Source organism: Hyperoodon ampullatus, assembly GCF_949752795.1.
Source record: "Hyperoodon ampullatus genome assembly, chromosome: 1".
Classification (NCBI taxonomy): Eukaryota; Metazoa; Chordata; class Mammalia; order Artiodactyla; family Ziphiidae; genus Hyperoodon; species Hyperoodon ampullatus.
In genome coordinates, this window is record NC_136914.1 from 61749567 (window position 1) to 61764274 (window position 14708).

General features: G+C 39.4%; 1 protein-coding gene across 1 annotated transcript in view; it reads right to left on the reverse strand.

Moving 5' to 3' along the window:
* Positions 1-14708, reverse strand: part of MICU1 (mitochondrial calcium uptake 1) — a gene marked incomplete at both ends in the record, with an annotated part of 168062 nt that overhangs the window by 142347 nt on the left and 11007 nt on the right. The window contains 1 exon segment of the mRNA XM_079709270.1: positions 11837-11999. Within this exon segment, the coding sequence (XP_079565396.1) occupies positions 11837-11999 (163 nt within the window).

The window sequence follows — 14708 nt, forward strand, 5'->3', positions numbered from 1 at the left end:
GGGCCTCTCACTGTTGTGGCCTCTCCCATTGCAGAGCACAGGCTCCAGATGCGCAGGCTCAGCGGCCATGGCTCACGGGCCCAGCCACTCCGCGGCATGTGGGATCTTCCCGGACCGGGGCACAAACCCGCGTCCCCTGCTTCGACAGGCGGACTCTCAACCACTGCGCCACCAGGGAAGCCCTGATATGTGGCCTTTTGTGCCTGGTTCAGGGTTCATCAACATTTGAATAATATTCCACTGTATGTATGTATCACAATTTGTTTATCCATTCATCTGTTAAAGGACATTTAGGATGTTTCTACTTTTAGGGTATTGTGAATAGTGCTACTATGAACATTCATATACACGGACTTGTTTGAATACCTGTTTTCAATTCTTTTGGGTTTATACTAGTAGTGCAATTGTTGGGTCATACGGTAATTTTTTACTTACATTTCTGAGAAATTGTTTTTCAGAGTGGCTGCACCATTTTACATTCTCACCAGCAACATATGAGGGCTTCAATTTCTCCACATCTTCACCAAAACTTGTTTGCTTTTAAATTAGAGCCAACCTGTGAGATGGTATATCGTGGTTTTGATTTGGATTTCTCTTGTGACTAATGACATTAAGTATCTTTTCATCTGCTTATTGGCTATTTGTATATCTTTTTTTTTTTTTTTTTTTTTTTATGTGGTACGTGGGCCTCTCACTGTTGTGGCCTCTCCCATTGCGGAGCACAGGCTCTGGACGTGCAGGCTCAGCGGCCATGGCTCATGGGCCCAGCCACTCCGCGGCATGTGGGATCCTCCCAGACTGGGGCACGAACCCGTGTCCCCTGCATTGGCAGGCAGACTCTCAACCACCGTGCCACCAGGGAAGCCCCTATTTGTATATCTTATTTGGAGAAATGTTTATTCAAGTCCTTTGCCCATTTGTTAATGGGGTTGTTTAATTTTTTGTTGAGTTGTTAGAGTTCTTTTTCACTTCTGGCAGTTTGTGTATTACTAGGAATTTGTTTCATCTAGGTAATCCAATCTGTTGGAATATAATTGTTCACAGTATTCTCTTATAATCCTTTTTATTTCTGTAAAGTAGGTAGTAATGTCCCCACTTTCATTTCTGACTTTAGTTATTGGCTTCTTTTCTCTGCTTTTCTTAGTCAGTCTACCTAAATGTTTCTGAATTTTGTTGATCTTTTCAGAGAACCAACTTTTTGTTTCATTGATTCTATTGTTTTCTATTCTCCATTTCATTTATCTCCGCATTAACTTTCATTATTTCCTTATTTCAGCTATCTTTGGGTTTTGTTTGCTCTTTTTTTTTTAAGTTCCATAAGGTGTAAAGTTAGGAAAGTGATTTGAGAACTTTCTTCTTTTTATTTTATTTATTTTTAAATTTATTTATTATTTTATTTATTTATTTTTGTCTGTGTTGGGTCTTCGTTGCAGTGCGTGGGCTTCTCATTGCGGTACCTTCTCTCATTGTGGAGTACAGGCTCTAGGTGTGTCGGCTTCAGTAGTTATGGCGCAGGGGCTCAGTAGTTGTGGCTCGCAGGCTCTAGAGCACAGGCTCGGTAGTTGTGGCACACGGGCTTAGTTGCTCCGTGGCATGTGGGATCTTCCCAGACCAGGGTTCAAACCCATGTCCCCTGCATTGGCAGGCGGATTCTTAACCACTGCGCCACCAGGGAAGCCCTATTCTTTTTAAATGTAGGTGTTTACAGCTATAAGTTTCCCTCTGACTACTGCTTTTGCAGCATCACATCAATTTTGTTAAGTTCTGTTTTCTTTTTCATTCATCTCAAAGTATTTTTTAATTTCTCTTGTGATTTATTCTTTGAGCTACTGGTTGTTTAAGAATGTATTGTTTAATTTTCACATATTCATAAATTTTCTATTTTTCCTTCTGTTATTGATGGATAGTTTCATTCTGCTGTGATCAGAAAAGATATTTTGTATGATTTTAATCTTTTAAAATTTATTAAGATTTGTTTTGTAGCCTAACATATGGTCTATCTGTCTATTCCAGAAAATATTTGATGTGTGCTTGAGAAGAAATGTATTCTAATGCTCGAGTAGAGTGTTCTATGCATGTCTATTAGGTTTAGTTGGTTTACAGTGTTAAGTCTTCTATTCCTTTAAAGACCTTCTGTCTAAATGTTCTGTTCATTACTGAAAAAGGGTTATGAAGTCTGCAGCCATTATTGTAGAACTATTTCTCCCTTCAATTCTGTCAGTCTTTCACATATTTTGGGGTCTTTCATTTAGTGGGTATATATATTTAGCATTGTTATAACTACTTAATGAACTGACCCTTTTATCAGTACACAATGTCCTTCTTTGTCTCTTGCAAAGATTTCTTACTTAAAGTCTATTTTGTCTGATATAAGTATAGTCACCTCAACTCTCTTTTGGTTACTATCTGTACCCTTCGTTTCCAACCTATTTGTACTCTTTCATTTTCAACCTATTTGTACTCTTTCATTTTCAACCTATTTGTGTCTTGGATCTAAAGTGAGTTTCCTGTAGACAATATACAATTAGATCGTATTTTTTTCTCCTGTCAATCTCTGTCTTTTAACTGGTGAGTATACTTTTATATTTAAAGTGATTAAGGATAAGAAAGCACTTGCTTCTTCCATCTTGTTATCTGTTTTCTATACGTCATATCTTTTTTTGTCCCTCGATTCTTCCAATCTTGCCTTCTTTTGTGTTTGACTGATTTTTTTCTAGTGTACTATTTCTATTCCCTCCTCAGTTCCTTTTCTGTATATTTTTTAGTTATTTTCTTAGTGGTTAAACTGAGGAGTACAATTAACATCTTAAATTGAAAATAATCTAGTTTGAATCAACATTAACATATTTAAATTGTTGTTTTACAAATTTGTCTTTTAAACCATACAGGAAAAAAAAGGTTGTTAAAAACCAAAAATAAAACAATACTGATACCTCCCTATGTAGTTACCTTTACTGGTCTTTATCATTTAAAATTTTTCTTTGTATGACTTTGGTTACTATCCAGTATACTTTCATTTCAGCCTAAAGGATTTCATTTAGCATTTCTTTTAGAGAATGTCTACTAGCAACAAACTTCCTCCACTTCTGATTATCTAGAAATGTCTTCATTTCTCCTTCTGGGACTCCTAATATGCATATGTTGGTACACTTGATATTGTCCCACAAGTATCTTAGGCTCTATTCATTTTTATTCATTCTTCCTGCTCTGCTCCTCAGACTGGACATCAATTGACCTATCTCCAAGTTTCTGCTCCTTTTATCTTTCTGCTCAAATCTGTGTTGAACTCCTTCAGTAAATTTTTCATTTTATCTACTTTACTTTTCAGCTCAATAATTTCTACTCGATTCTTTTTGACAGTTTCTATTTCTTTATGGGTATTCTCTATTTATTAATACATAATACTCCCTATTTCCTACAGTTCTTTGTCTATGGTTTCCTTTAGCTCTATGAACATATTTAAGATAGTTGATGTAAAGTCTTTGTCTAGTGAGTGCAATGCCTGGGTTTCCTCAGGAATGGTTTCTGTCTATTTCTTTCTCTTTTTTTTCCTATTAATGGGTCATACATTCCTGATTATTGTTGATATGCCATGCAATTTTTTAAACTGAAAAGTAGATATTTTGAATATTGCAATGTGGTAATTCTGGAAATCATATTCTCCCTTCTTCCCAGGGTTTGACATGGTAACCTGCTGAGGACCACAGTCATCACTTTGTTTAGTGATTTTTCCAAACTATTTTTGCAAAGATTATATTCCTCATTACGTGTCATCATTGAAGTTTCTGCTCTAATATCTAAGCAGCCATCAAGTGACCTCAGAGATTCCCTTAAACGTTGGAGGCAAAAAGAATGAAAAAAACAAAACAAAACAGAACCCAGCTCTCCTAGTGTTTGTAGACTGGCTCTGAGCTAGGGCCTTCTCTTGATGTTTAGCTAGATTCTCCTACAACTCCACCTTAACTTTCACCTCCTTGCATGGAGGACAAGCCCACTCAAGTCTACACAAGCCCACTCAAGTCTTTTCCAAGTATGTGTCTGGCCTGAGCATCACTCTGGATTCCCCAGGCAGTAGCCCTTCAAAGCTCTTATTCCCTGAAATGTCTTTATCCTCAGCCTCCTCCTTCAGAGGCTTTTCAGTCTGTCTGCTGCTGGTCCCATCTGCCCTCTCTTGGCCCAGTGGCTACAGGTGGTATATGCCTTTAAATATTTTCAGAAGATGACACCTGGAAAGGTACTTTAGCTTGAGGTGGGTGAAACAAAAGGCAAGCCTTTGTGCTGGTAGCTCAGGAAACTACCAGATGAGTCAAAATTCACAACCACTGTTTTTGGAGAAATAGTCTATGTTGGTTGCCTCCCAGCGATCTCCCCATCACTAGTAAGCCAAACTAGGAATGGTGGCTGGCATTCTCATGGCTGCTGCTAAGCTGGGAAACAGGGCATGGTACACAGGTAAGCAAAAGGCCACAACACTTTCTTTCCAAAATTTAACAGCTTCTTTCTTCATTAAGCAGTACCCTGGTTGCTATAACTTTTTTTTTTAATTTATTTATTTTGCTTTATAACAAATTTAATCAGTTATACATATACATATGTTCCCATATCCCCTCCCTTTTGCGTCTCCCTCCCACCCTCCCTATCCCACCCCTCCAGGCGGTCACAAAGCACCGAGCTGATCTCCCTGTGCTATGCGGCTGCTTCCCACTAGCTATCTACCTTACGTTTGGTAGTGTATATATGTCCATGCCTCTCTTTCACTTTGTCACAGCTTACCCTTCCCCCTCCCCATATCCTCAAGTCCATTCTCTAGTAGGTCTGTGTCTTTATTCCTATCTTACCCCTATGTTCTTCATGACATTTTTTTTTCTTAAATTCCATATATATGTGTCAGCATACAGTATTTGTCTTTCTCTTTCTGACTGACTTCACTCTGTATGACAGACTCTAGGTCCATCCACCTCATTACAAATAGCTCAATTTCATTTCTTTTTATGGCTGAGTAATATTCCATTGTATATATGTGCCACATCTTCTTTACCCATTCATCCGATGATGGACACTTAGGTTGTTTCCATCTCTGGGCTATTGTAAATAGGGCTGCTATGAACATTTTGGTACATGTCTCTTTTTGAATTATGGTTTTCTCAGGGTATATGCCCAGTAGTGGGATTGCTGGGTCATATGGTAGTTCTATTTTTAGTTTTTTAAGGAACCTCCATACCGTTCTCCATAGTGGCTGTACCAATTCACATTCCCACCAGCAGTGCAAGAGTGTTCCCTTTTTTCCACACCCTCTCCAGCATTTATTGTTTCTAGATTTTTTGATGATGGCCATTCTGACTGGTGTGAGATGATATCTCATTGTAGTTTTGATTTGCATTTCTCTAATGAGTAAAGATGTTGAGCATCCTTTCATGTGTTTGTTGGCAGTCTGTATATCTTCTGTGGAGAAATGTCTATTTAGGTCTTCTGCCCATTTTTGGATTGGGCTGTTTGTTTTTTTGTTATTGAGCTGCATGAGCTGCTTATAAATTTTGGAGATTAATCCTTTGTCAGTTGCTTCATTTGCAAATATTTTCTCCCATTCTAAGGGTTGTCTTTTGGTCTTGTTTATGGTTTCCTTTGCTGTGCAAAAGCTTTTAAGTTTCATTAGGTCCCATGTGTTTATTTTTGTCTTTATTTCCATTTCTCTAGGAGGTGGGTCAAAAAGGATCTTGCTGTGATTTATGTCATAGAGTGTTCTGCCTATGTTTTCCTCTAAGAGTTTGATAGTGTCTGGCCTTACATTTAGGTCTTTAATCCATTTTGAGCTTATTTTTGTGTATGGTGTTAGGGAATGATCTAATCTCATACTTTTACATGTCCCTATCCAGTTTTCCCAGCACCACTTATTGAAGAGACTGTCCTTTCTCCACTGTACATTCCTGTCTCCTTTATCAAAGATAAGGTGACCATATGTCCGTGGGTTTATCTCTGGGCTTTCTATCCTGTTCCATTGATCTATCTTTCTGTTTTTGTGCCAGTACCACACTGTCTTGATTACTGTAGCTTTGTAGTATAGTCTGAAGTCAGGGAGCCTGATTCCTCCAGCTCCATTTTTCGTTCTCAAGATTGCTTTGGCTATTCGGGGTCTTTTGTGTTTCCATACAAATTGTGAAATTTTTTGCTCTAGTTCTGTGAAAAATGCCAGTGGTAGTTTGATAGGGATTGCATTGAATCTGTAGATTGCTTTGGGTAGTAGAGTCATTTTCACAATGTTGATTCTTCCAATCCAAGAACATGGTACATCTCTCCATCTATTTGTATCATCTTTAATTTCTTTCATCAGTGTCTTATAATTTTCTGCATACAGGTCTTTTGTCTCCTTAGGTAGGTTTATTCCTAGATATTTTATTCTTTTTGTTGCAATGGTAAATGGGAGTGTTTCCTTGATTTCATTTTCAGATTTTTCATCATTAGTATATAGGAATGCCAGAGATTTCTGTGCATTAATTTTGTATCCTGCTACTTTACCAAATTCATTGATTAGCTCTAGTAGTTTTCTGGTAGCATCTTTAGGATTCTCTATGTATACTATCATGTCATCTGCAAACAGTGACAGCTTTACTTCTTCTTTTCCGATTTGGATACCTTCAATTTCCTTTTCTTCTCTGATTGCTGTGGCTAAAACTTCCAAAACTAGGTTGAATAAGAGTGGTGAGAGTGGGCAACCTTGTCTTGTTCCTGATCTTAGTGGAAATGGTTTCAGTTTTTCACCATTGAGGACGATGCTGGCTGTGGGTTTGTCATATATGGCCTTTATTATGTTGAGGAAAGTTCCCTCTATGCCTACTTTCTGCAGGGTTTTTATCATAAATGGGTGTTGAATTTTGTCGAAAGCTTTCTCTGCATCTATTGAGATGATCATATGGTTTTTCTCCTTCAATTTGTTAATATGGTGTATCACGTTGATTGATTTGCGTATATTGAAGAATCCTTGCATTCCTGGAATAAAGCCCACTTGATCATGGTGTATGATCCTTTTAATGTGCTGTTGGATTCTGTTTGCTAGTATTTTGTTGAGGATTTTTGCATCTATGTTCATCAGTGATATTGGCCTGTAGTTTTCTTTCTTTGTGACATCCTTGTCTGGTTTTGGTATCAAGGTGATGGTGGCCTCGTAGAATGAGTTTGGGAGTGTTCCTCCCTCTGCTATATTTTGGAAGAGTTTGAGAAGGATAGGTGTTAGCTCTTCTCTAAATGCTTGATAGAATTCGCCTGTGAAGCCATCTGGTCCTGGGCTTTTGTTTGTTGGAAGATTTTTTATCACAGTTTCAATTTCAGTGCTTGTGATTGGTCTGTTCATATTTTCTATTTCTTCCTGATTCAGTCTTGGCAGGTTGTGCATGTCTAAGAATTTGTCCATTTCTTCCAGGTTGTCCATTTTATTGGCATAGAGTTGCTTATAGTAATCTCTCATGATCTTTTGTATTTCTGCAGTGTCAGTTGTTACTTCTCCTTTTTCATTTCTAATTCTATTGATTTGAGTCTTCTCCCTTTTTTTCTTGATGAGTCTGGCTAATGGTTTATCAATTTTGTTTATCTTCTCAAAGAACCAGCTTTTAGTTTTATTGATCTTTGCTATCGTTTCCTTCATTTCTTTTTCATTTATTTCTGATCTGATTTTTATGATTTCTTTCCTTCTGCTAACTTTGGGATGTTTTTGTTCTTCTTTCTCTAATTGCTTTAGGTGCAAGGTTAGGTTGTTTATTCGAGATGTTTCCTGTTTCTTAAGGTGGGATTGTATTGCTATAAACTTCCCTCTTAGAACTGCTTTTGCTGCATCCCATAGGTTTTGGGTCGTCGTGTCTCCATTGTCATTTGTTTCTAGGTATTTTTTGATTTCCTCTTTGATTTCTTCAGTGATCACTTCGTTATTAAGTAGTGTATTGTTTAGCCTCCATGTGTTTGTATTTTTTTACAGCTCTTTTCCTGTAATTGATATCTAGTCTCATAGCATTGTGGTCGGAAAAGATACTTGATACAATTTCAATTTTCTTAAATTTACCAAGGCTTGATTTGTGACCCAAGATATGATCTATCCTGGAGAATGTTCCATGAGCACTTGAGAAAAATGTGTATTCTGTTGTTTTTGGATGGAATGTCCTATAAATATCAACTAAGTCCATCTTGTTTAATGTATCATTTAAAGCTTGTGTTTCCTTATTTATTTTCATTTTGGATGATCTGTCCATTGGTGAAAGTGGAGTGTTAAAGTCCCCTACTATGATTGTGTTACTGTCGATTTCTCCTTTTATGGCTGTTAGTATTTGCCTTATGTATTGAGGTGCTCCTATGTTCGGTGCATAAATATTTACAATTGTTATATCTTCTTCTTGGATCGACCCCTTGATCATTATGTAGTCTCCTTCTTTGTCTCTTCTAATAGTCTTTATTTTAAAGTCTATTTTGTCTGATATGAGAATTGCTACTCCAGCTTTCTTTTGGTTTCCATTTGCATGGAATATCTTTTTCCATCCCCTTACTTTCAGTCTGTATGTGTCTCTAGGTCTGAAGTGGGTCTCTTGTAGACAGCATATATATGGGTCTTGTTTTTGTATCCATTCAGCCAATCTGTGTCTTTTGGTGGGAGCATTTAGTCCATTTACATTTAAGGTAATTATCGATATGTATGTTCCTATTCCCATTTTCTTAATTGTTTTGGGTTCGTATTGTAGGTCTTTTACTTCTGTTGTGTTTCTTGCCTAGAGAAGTTCCTTTAGCATTTGTTGTAAAGCTGGTTTGGTGGTGCTGAACTCTCTCAGCTTTTGCTTGTCTGTAAACGTTTTAATTTCTCCATCAAATCTGAATGAGATCCTTGCTGGGTAGAGTAGTCTTGGTTGCAGGTCTTTCTCCTTCATCACTTTAATTATGTCCTGCCACTCCCTTCTGGCTTGTAGAGTTTCTGCTGAGAGATCAGCTATTATCCTGATGGGGATTCCCTTGTGTGTTACTTGTTGTTTTTGCCTTGCTGCTTTTAATATGATTTCTTTGTGTTTAATTTTTGACAGTTTGATTAATATGTGTCTTGGCGTATTTCTCCTTGGATTTATTCTGTATGGGACTCTCTGTGCCTCCTGGACTTGATTAACTATTTCCTTTCCCATATTAGGGAAGTTTTCAACTATAATCTCTTCAAATATTTTCTCAGTCCCTTTCTTTTTCTCTTCTTCTTCTGGAACCCCTATAATTCGAATGTTGGTGCGTTTAATGTTGTCCCAGAGGTCTCTGAGACTGTCCTCTGTTCTTTTCATTCTTTTTTCTTTATTTTGCTCTGCAGCAGTTATTTCCACTATTTTATCTTCCACCTCACTTATCCGTTCTTCTGCCTCAGTTATTCTGCTATTGATCCCATCTAGAGTATTTTTTATTTCATTTATTGTGTTTTTAATCGATGCTTGATTCATCTTTAGTTCTTCTAGGTCCTTGTTAACTGTTTCTTGCATTTTGTCTATTCTATTTCCAAGATTTTGGATCTGGGAAATAGAATCTTGGATCATCTTTACCATCATTATTCTGAATTCTTTTTCAGGTAGACTGCCTATTATCTCTTCATTTGTTAGGTCTGGTGGGTTTTTGTCTTGCTCCTTCTCCTGCTGTGTGTTTTTCTGTCTTCTCATTTTGCTTATGTTACTGTGTTTGCGGTCTCCTTTTTGCAGGCTGCAGGTTCGTAGTTCCCGTTGTTTTTGGTGTCTGTCCCCAGTGGCTAAGGTTGGTTTAGTGGGTTGTGTAGGCTTCCTGGTGGAGGGGACTAGTGCCTGTGTTCTGGTGGATGAGGCTGGATCTTGTCTTTCTGGTGCGCAGGTCCACGTCTGGTGGTGTGTTTTGGGGTGTCTGCGGACTTTTTATGATTTTAGGCCACCTCTCTGCTAATGGGTGGGGTTGTGTTCCTGTCTTGCTAGTCGTTTGGCATAGGGTGTCCAGCACTGTAGCTTGCTGTTCGTTGAGTGAAGCTGGGTGCTGGTGTTGAGATGGAGATCTCTGGAAGATTTTCACCATTTGATATTATGTGGAGCTGGGAGGTCTCTTGTGGACCAGTGTCCTGAGGTTGGCTCTCCCACCTCAGAGGCACAGCACTGACTCCTGGCTCCTCAATTTGGGATGATTTGTTGTCTATTCATGTATTCCACAGATGCAGGGTACATCAAGTTGATTATGGAGCTTTAATCCGCTGCTTCTGAGGCTGCTGGGAGAGGTTTCCTTTTCTCTTCTCTGTTCTCACAGCTCCTGGGTCTCAGCTTTGGATTTGGCCCTGCCTCTGCGTGTAGGTCGCCGGAGGGCGTCTGTTCTTCGCTCAGACAGGACAGGGTTAAAGGAGCAGCCTCTTCAGGGACTCTGGCTCACTCAGGCCGGGCGGGAGGGAGGGGCACAGAGTGCGGGGCGAGCCTGCAGCGACAGAGGTCGGCGTGACGTTGCACCAGCCCGAGGCGCGCCGTGCGTTCTCCCAGGGAAGCCGCCCCTGGATCCCGGGACCCCGGCAGTGGCGGGCTGCACTGGCTCCCGGAAGGGCGGTGTGGACAGTGACCTGCGCTCGCACACAGGCTTCTTGGCGGCGGCAGCAGCAGCCCCAGCGTCCCACGCCCGTCACTGGGCTCCGCGCTTTCAGTTGTGACTCGCGCCCGTCTGTGGAGCCCCTTTAAGCAGCGCTCTTAATCCCCTCTCCTCGCGCACCAGGAAACCAAGAGGGAAGAAAAAGTCTCTTGCCTCTTCGGCAGCTCCAGAGTTTTCCCGGACTCCCTTCCGGCTAGCTGTGGCACATTAGCCCCCTTCAGGCTGAGTTCTCGCCGCCAGCCCCAGTCCTCTCCCTGCGCTCTGACCGAAGCCCCAGCCTCAGCTTCCAGCGCCGCCCGCCCTGGCGGGCGAGCAGACAAGCCTCTCAGGCTGGTGAGTGCCGCTCGGCACCGATCCTCTGTGCGGGAATCTCTCCGCTTTGCCCTACTCAGGTATGTGGGGAGTTTCTTGCCTTTTGGGAGGTCTGGGGTCTTCTGCCAGCGTTCAGTAGGTGTTCTGTAGGAGTTGTTCCACGTGTAGCTGTATTTCTGGTGTATCCGTGGGGAGGAAGGTGATCTCCGCGTCTTACTCTTCCGCCATCTTACCCGGAACTGCTATAACTTTTTTATTAGATTCCAGTGATCCAAAAAAAAGTTGATTCCATCCATTTTGGGCAGCATGATGATTGCTTCAGTGAAAGAATTGATTCTTGAAGCTCCCTACTCTGTCATTTTTTCCACCATGTCTCCCATATACATTTGTAAGTAATTACCTTTAACTTATAAGTTAAGCCCTTTATTTTCTTTCCTCACAACTTGTTTGTTCAGCCATTTCCTCTAAATAAGACATCCTTTCCTCTATTCTTTGTTTGTCTAACTTTTATTCAAACTTAGATGTATTCTCTAGAACCATTCTCTAAACTTCCAGACTGAGTTAAGGTCCCTTCTTTATACTGCCATAGCACCTGTTCTTTAACAAATCACCACATTCCTGAAGTTACCTGTTACTGTCTCTGTCTAGCCCACCAAAGAGTAACTTGACAGCAGTCACAACTGTAATCCATTGCCTTCAGGAACAATCTAATTACAAGCAATGACTCTCAGCCAGAGGTGTATAATCTCCTTAGCGTTTTAGATTATAGGCTCCTCTTTTCTACTCCTAAAGCCTAGCATAATACCTAACATTCAGTAGCTACACAGTGAATATAATTATTACATGGACTTATACAGTTTAGGCAATACATAGAGAAACAAAGAAGCATATCAAGAAATAAATATCACAATCTTATTTTTCAACAGCAACTTACGTTCTGGTTGTTTTTCATTGGGTGTTATGGATCGCACAAAATCTTGTGGTGTCATAAACACTTCAGATTCACCATGCTCACTGATTACTTTCAAGGTGGCAAAATATCGGAAGATTTTGTCTGGTGTGGAATATGCGCGAATCCTATTCTCATATTCCATCACCTAAAATTGGAAATTCAGAGAGTGTTACTGTATTAAGCATTTCATTTTCATGTATATTCTGTTATTTGGGGGGCAATTTTATATGATTCTTTTCTCTAACTGAATTTTTTATATTAGAAATTACTTGCGTCTCAAAAACTTGTGATATACGATTCATACTCCAGTTGAGGCAATGCTTGTATAAGTCTTCTTCAGAATTTTTAGTATTTCCTAATTTCTTAAATCATTGAAAGCTAGCAAAATTGAAAAATGTCATAAAAGAATTCAAAAGGGCTCAGTAAAAGAGTATAATACCATATATATGGGAGCCTATCATTTTTTAAATACCTACCAAGTTTTTAAAAAGGGACTGATTTTACAGTTTTTACTTCCATGCAATTTCTTGAATTCAAAAACAAAACAGACGTGGGACTTCACAGGTCTGAATAGCTAACAGTCCTTCAAACAGAAAGTACATTACACAATAGCACAAAAAAATAAAATTACATATCATGGAAACTCAACGATTAACAGGTCTGAAGCAATAAGACTTTTACTTTTGATTAAAAAATTAGACTTCCAGGGACTTCACTGGTGGCGCAGTGGATAAGACTGTGATCCCAATGCAGGGGGCGCAGGTTTGATCCCTGGTCAGGGAACTAGATCGCACAAGCATGCCGCAACTAAGAGTTCGCATGCCACAACTAAGGAGTCTGTGTGCCACAACTAAGGAGCGGGCAAGCTGCAACTAAGGAGCCCACCTGCCACAACTAAGGAGCCCACCTGCTGCAACTAAGGAGCCAGTGAGCTGCAACTAAGGAGGCTGCCTGCTGCAACTAAGATGCAGCGTGACCAAATTAATTAATTAATTACTTAATTAATTAATTTTAAAATGTAGACTTCCAGAGAACATTTAAATATAGCACATTTAGAAAAGAGTAGACTTGGGAAGAACACAAGCAAATATTTAAATAGGAACAAAATTATATATGGCATACATTTAATTAAAAGATTATAATGTTAATATAAAAGCCTGTTTCCTTATCCACACCCAAGCCCCCATTCTGTACACGAAACATACAGAATACTATATCTTCTGCATAATATTCTTCTACAGCCTACACAGTACCTTGGTGAAAAGATGTCTCTCATACCTGAATTTTATATGTTGAGTTAACCAACATTAAATAGTATCTTATAAATAACTGGTTAGAAAATGTGTCAAGGCAATACAATCTAAAAATCCAGTGAATTCAATGTCTATAAAGCAATTCACTATATTTAAAAAAACATTATTAATGTTTTAATTTACCACAAAGCTATTAGTGTAACTGTCATTTCTGGCTAGATGGTCACTTTGAGGTCATTGATGGCAGCTGCTTAAAAATGGTCTCAATTCCACTACAAGATGTGCTTTCAACCACTAAGAAAGGAATATAATTTGTAACTATACAGGACAGGAACCTTTCTAATGCTAATTTGCATTAAAGTCTGAATACTGATTTCAGAAAAATTTTCAATAGATTTGGCATGTGGCAAACACACTAAGCAGTCCCTTGGCACAGCAGTCCCCAACCTTTTTGGCACCAGGGACCACTTTTGTGGAAGACACAAAAAGCTTGGAGGGGTGGGATGGTTCAGGCAGTAATGAGAGCAATGGGGGGGGATGGTTCAGGCGGTAATGCAAACGACAAGGAGTGGCAGATGAAGCTTTGCTCACTCGTCTGCTGCTCACCTCCTGCTGTGAGGCCCGGTTCCTAACAGGCCACGGACTAGTACCAGTCCATGGCCCGTGGGTTGGGGATCCCTCGCTTAGCAGCCTTTCAACCCCTTAGCAGCCTTAAGACTTAGCTACGAGTCTTAAATCAAAGGCATTTTATATTTAACTACAAGTATCTGCTGGCTCATACCAGCTATAGAACAAAAAATAATCACTTTACAGTATTTAGGGTATGGGCTACAGCTACTGCCAAAGATGGCTTTGTAAACTAAAAAGTCAATCATATATAAGATAAAGGTAGAAAAATAACAACTTAAAAGTCAATGATTTACAGACTGAAAATCAGATCCTTGATTGTTACCAAAAAAATATGCTGCTGAATATCATTAATTAGTTTTAGTTTGAAATAATAGGTCGAGGAGATAGACCTTCTCCATTCCTGCACTGGTAGAGTTTAGTATAGACATACTGTATAGTATATTTTTGCCTTTTTTCACTTAGCAATGTATCTTAAAGACCATATCACAAAATTTGATATGGAGCTGCCTCCTTTTAAGTAGTCATGTTAAAGGAACACTAACAACTATTATATAAAGGGTTTAAAATATAGCATCCAAGATAACAAGGGCTTGGAAGCTAAGATATATAGAAAACTGTTGAAGAATTTTGGAACGTTTAGCCTGGTGAAAAGATTTACTCAGGAAATTATAATAGTTATATTCAATCATCTACTTAAAACATTCTTGAGTTTCATGATGTTAAGACAGCTGTCTTCACTAAAACAGCCAGACTTACTTGTATCAAAATTCAGCATTATATTTCCTATACGAAATGCACAAGAGTAGCCAAATAGTAGCTGCAACCAACTACTCTGAGAAATGGCAGGGCGGATAGGCTGGGTGGATAGGCCAGGTGGCTGGCACTTCCCAGATCCATGCCTTCAGCCAGCCAGGCAAAACTCCCTCCCCACACCCCCACCCTGTGCCTAGTGACCCTACCCTAATGCCGCA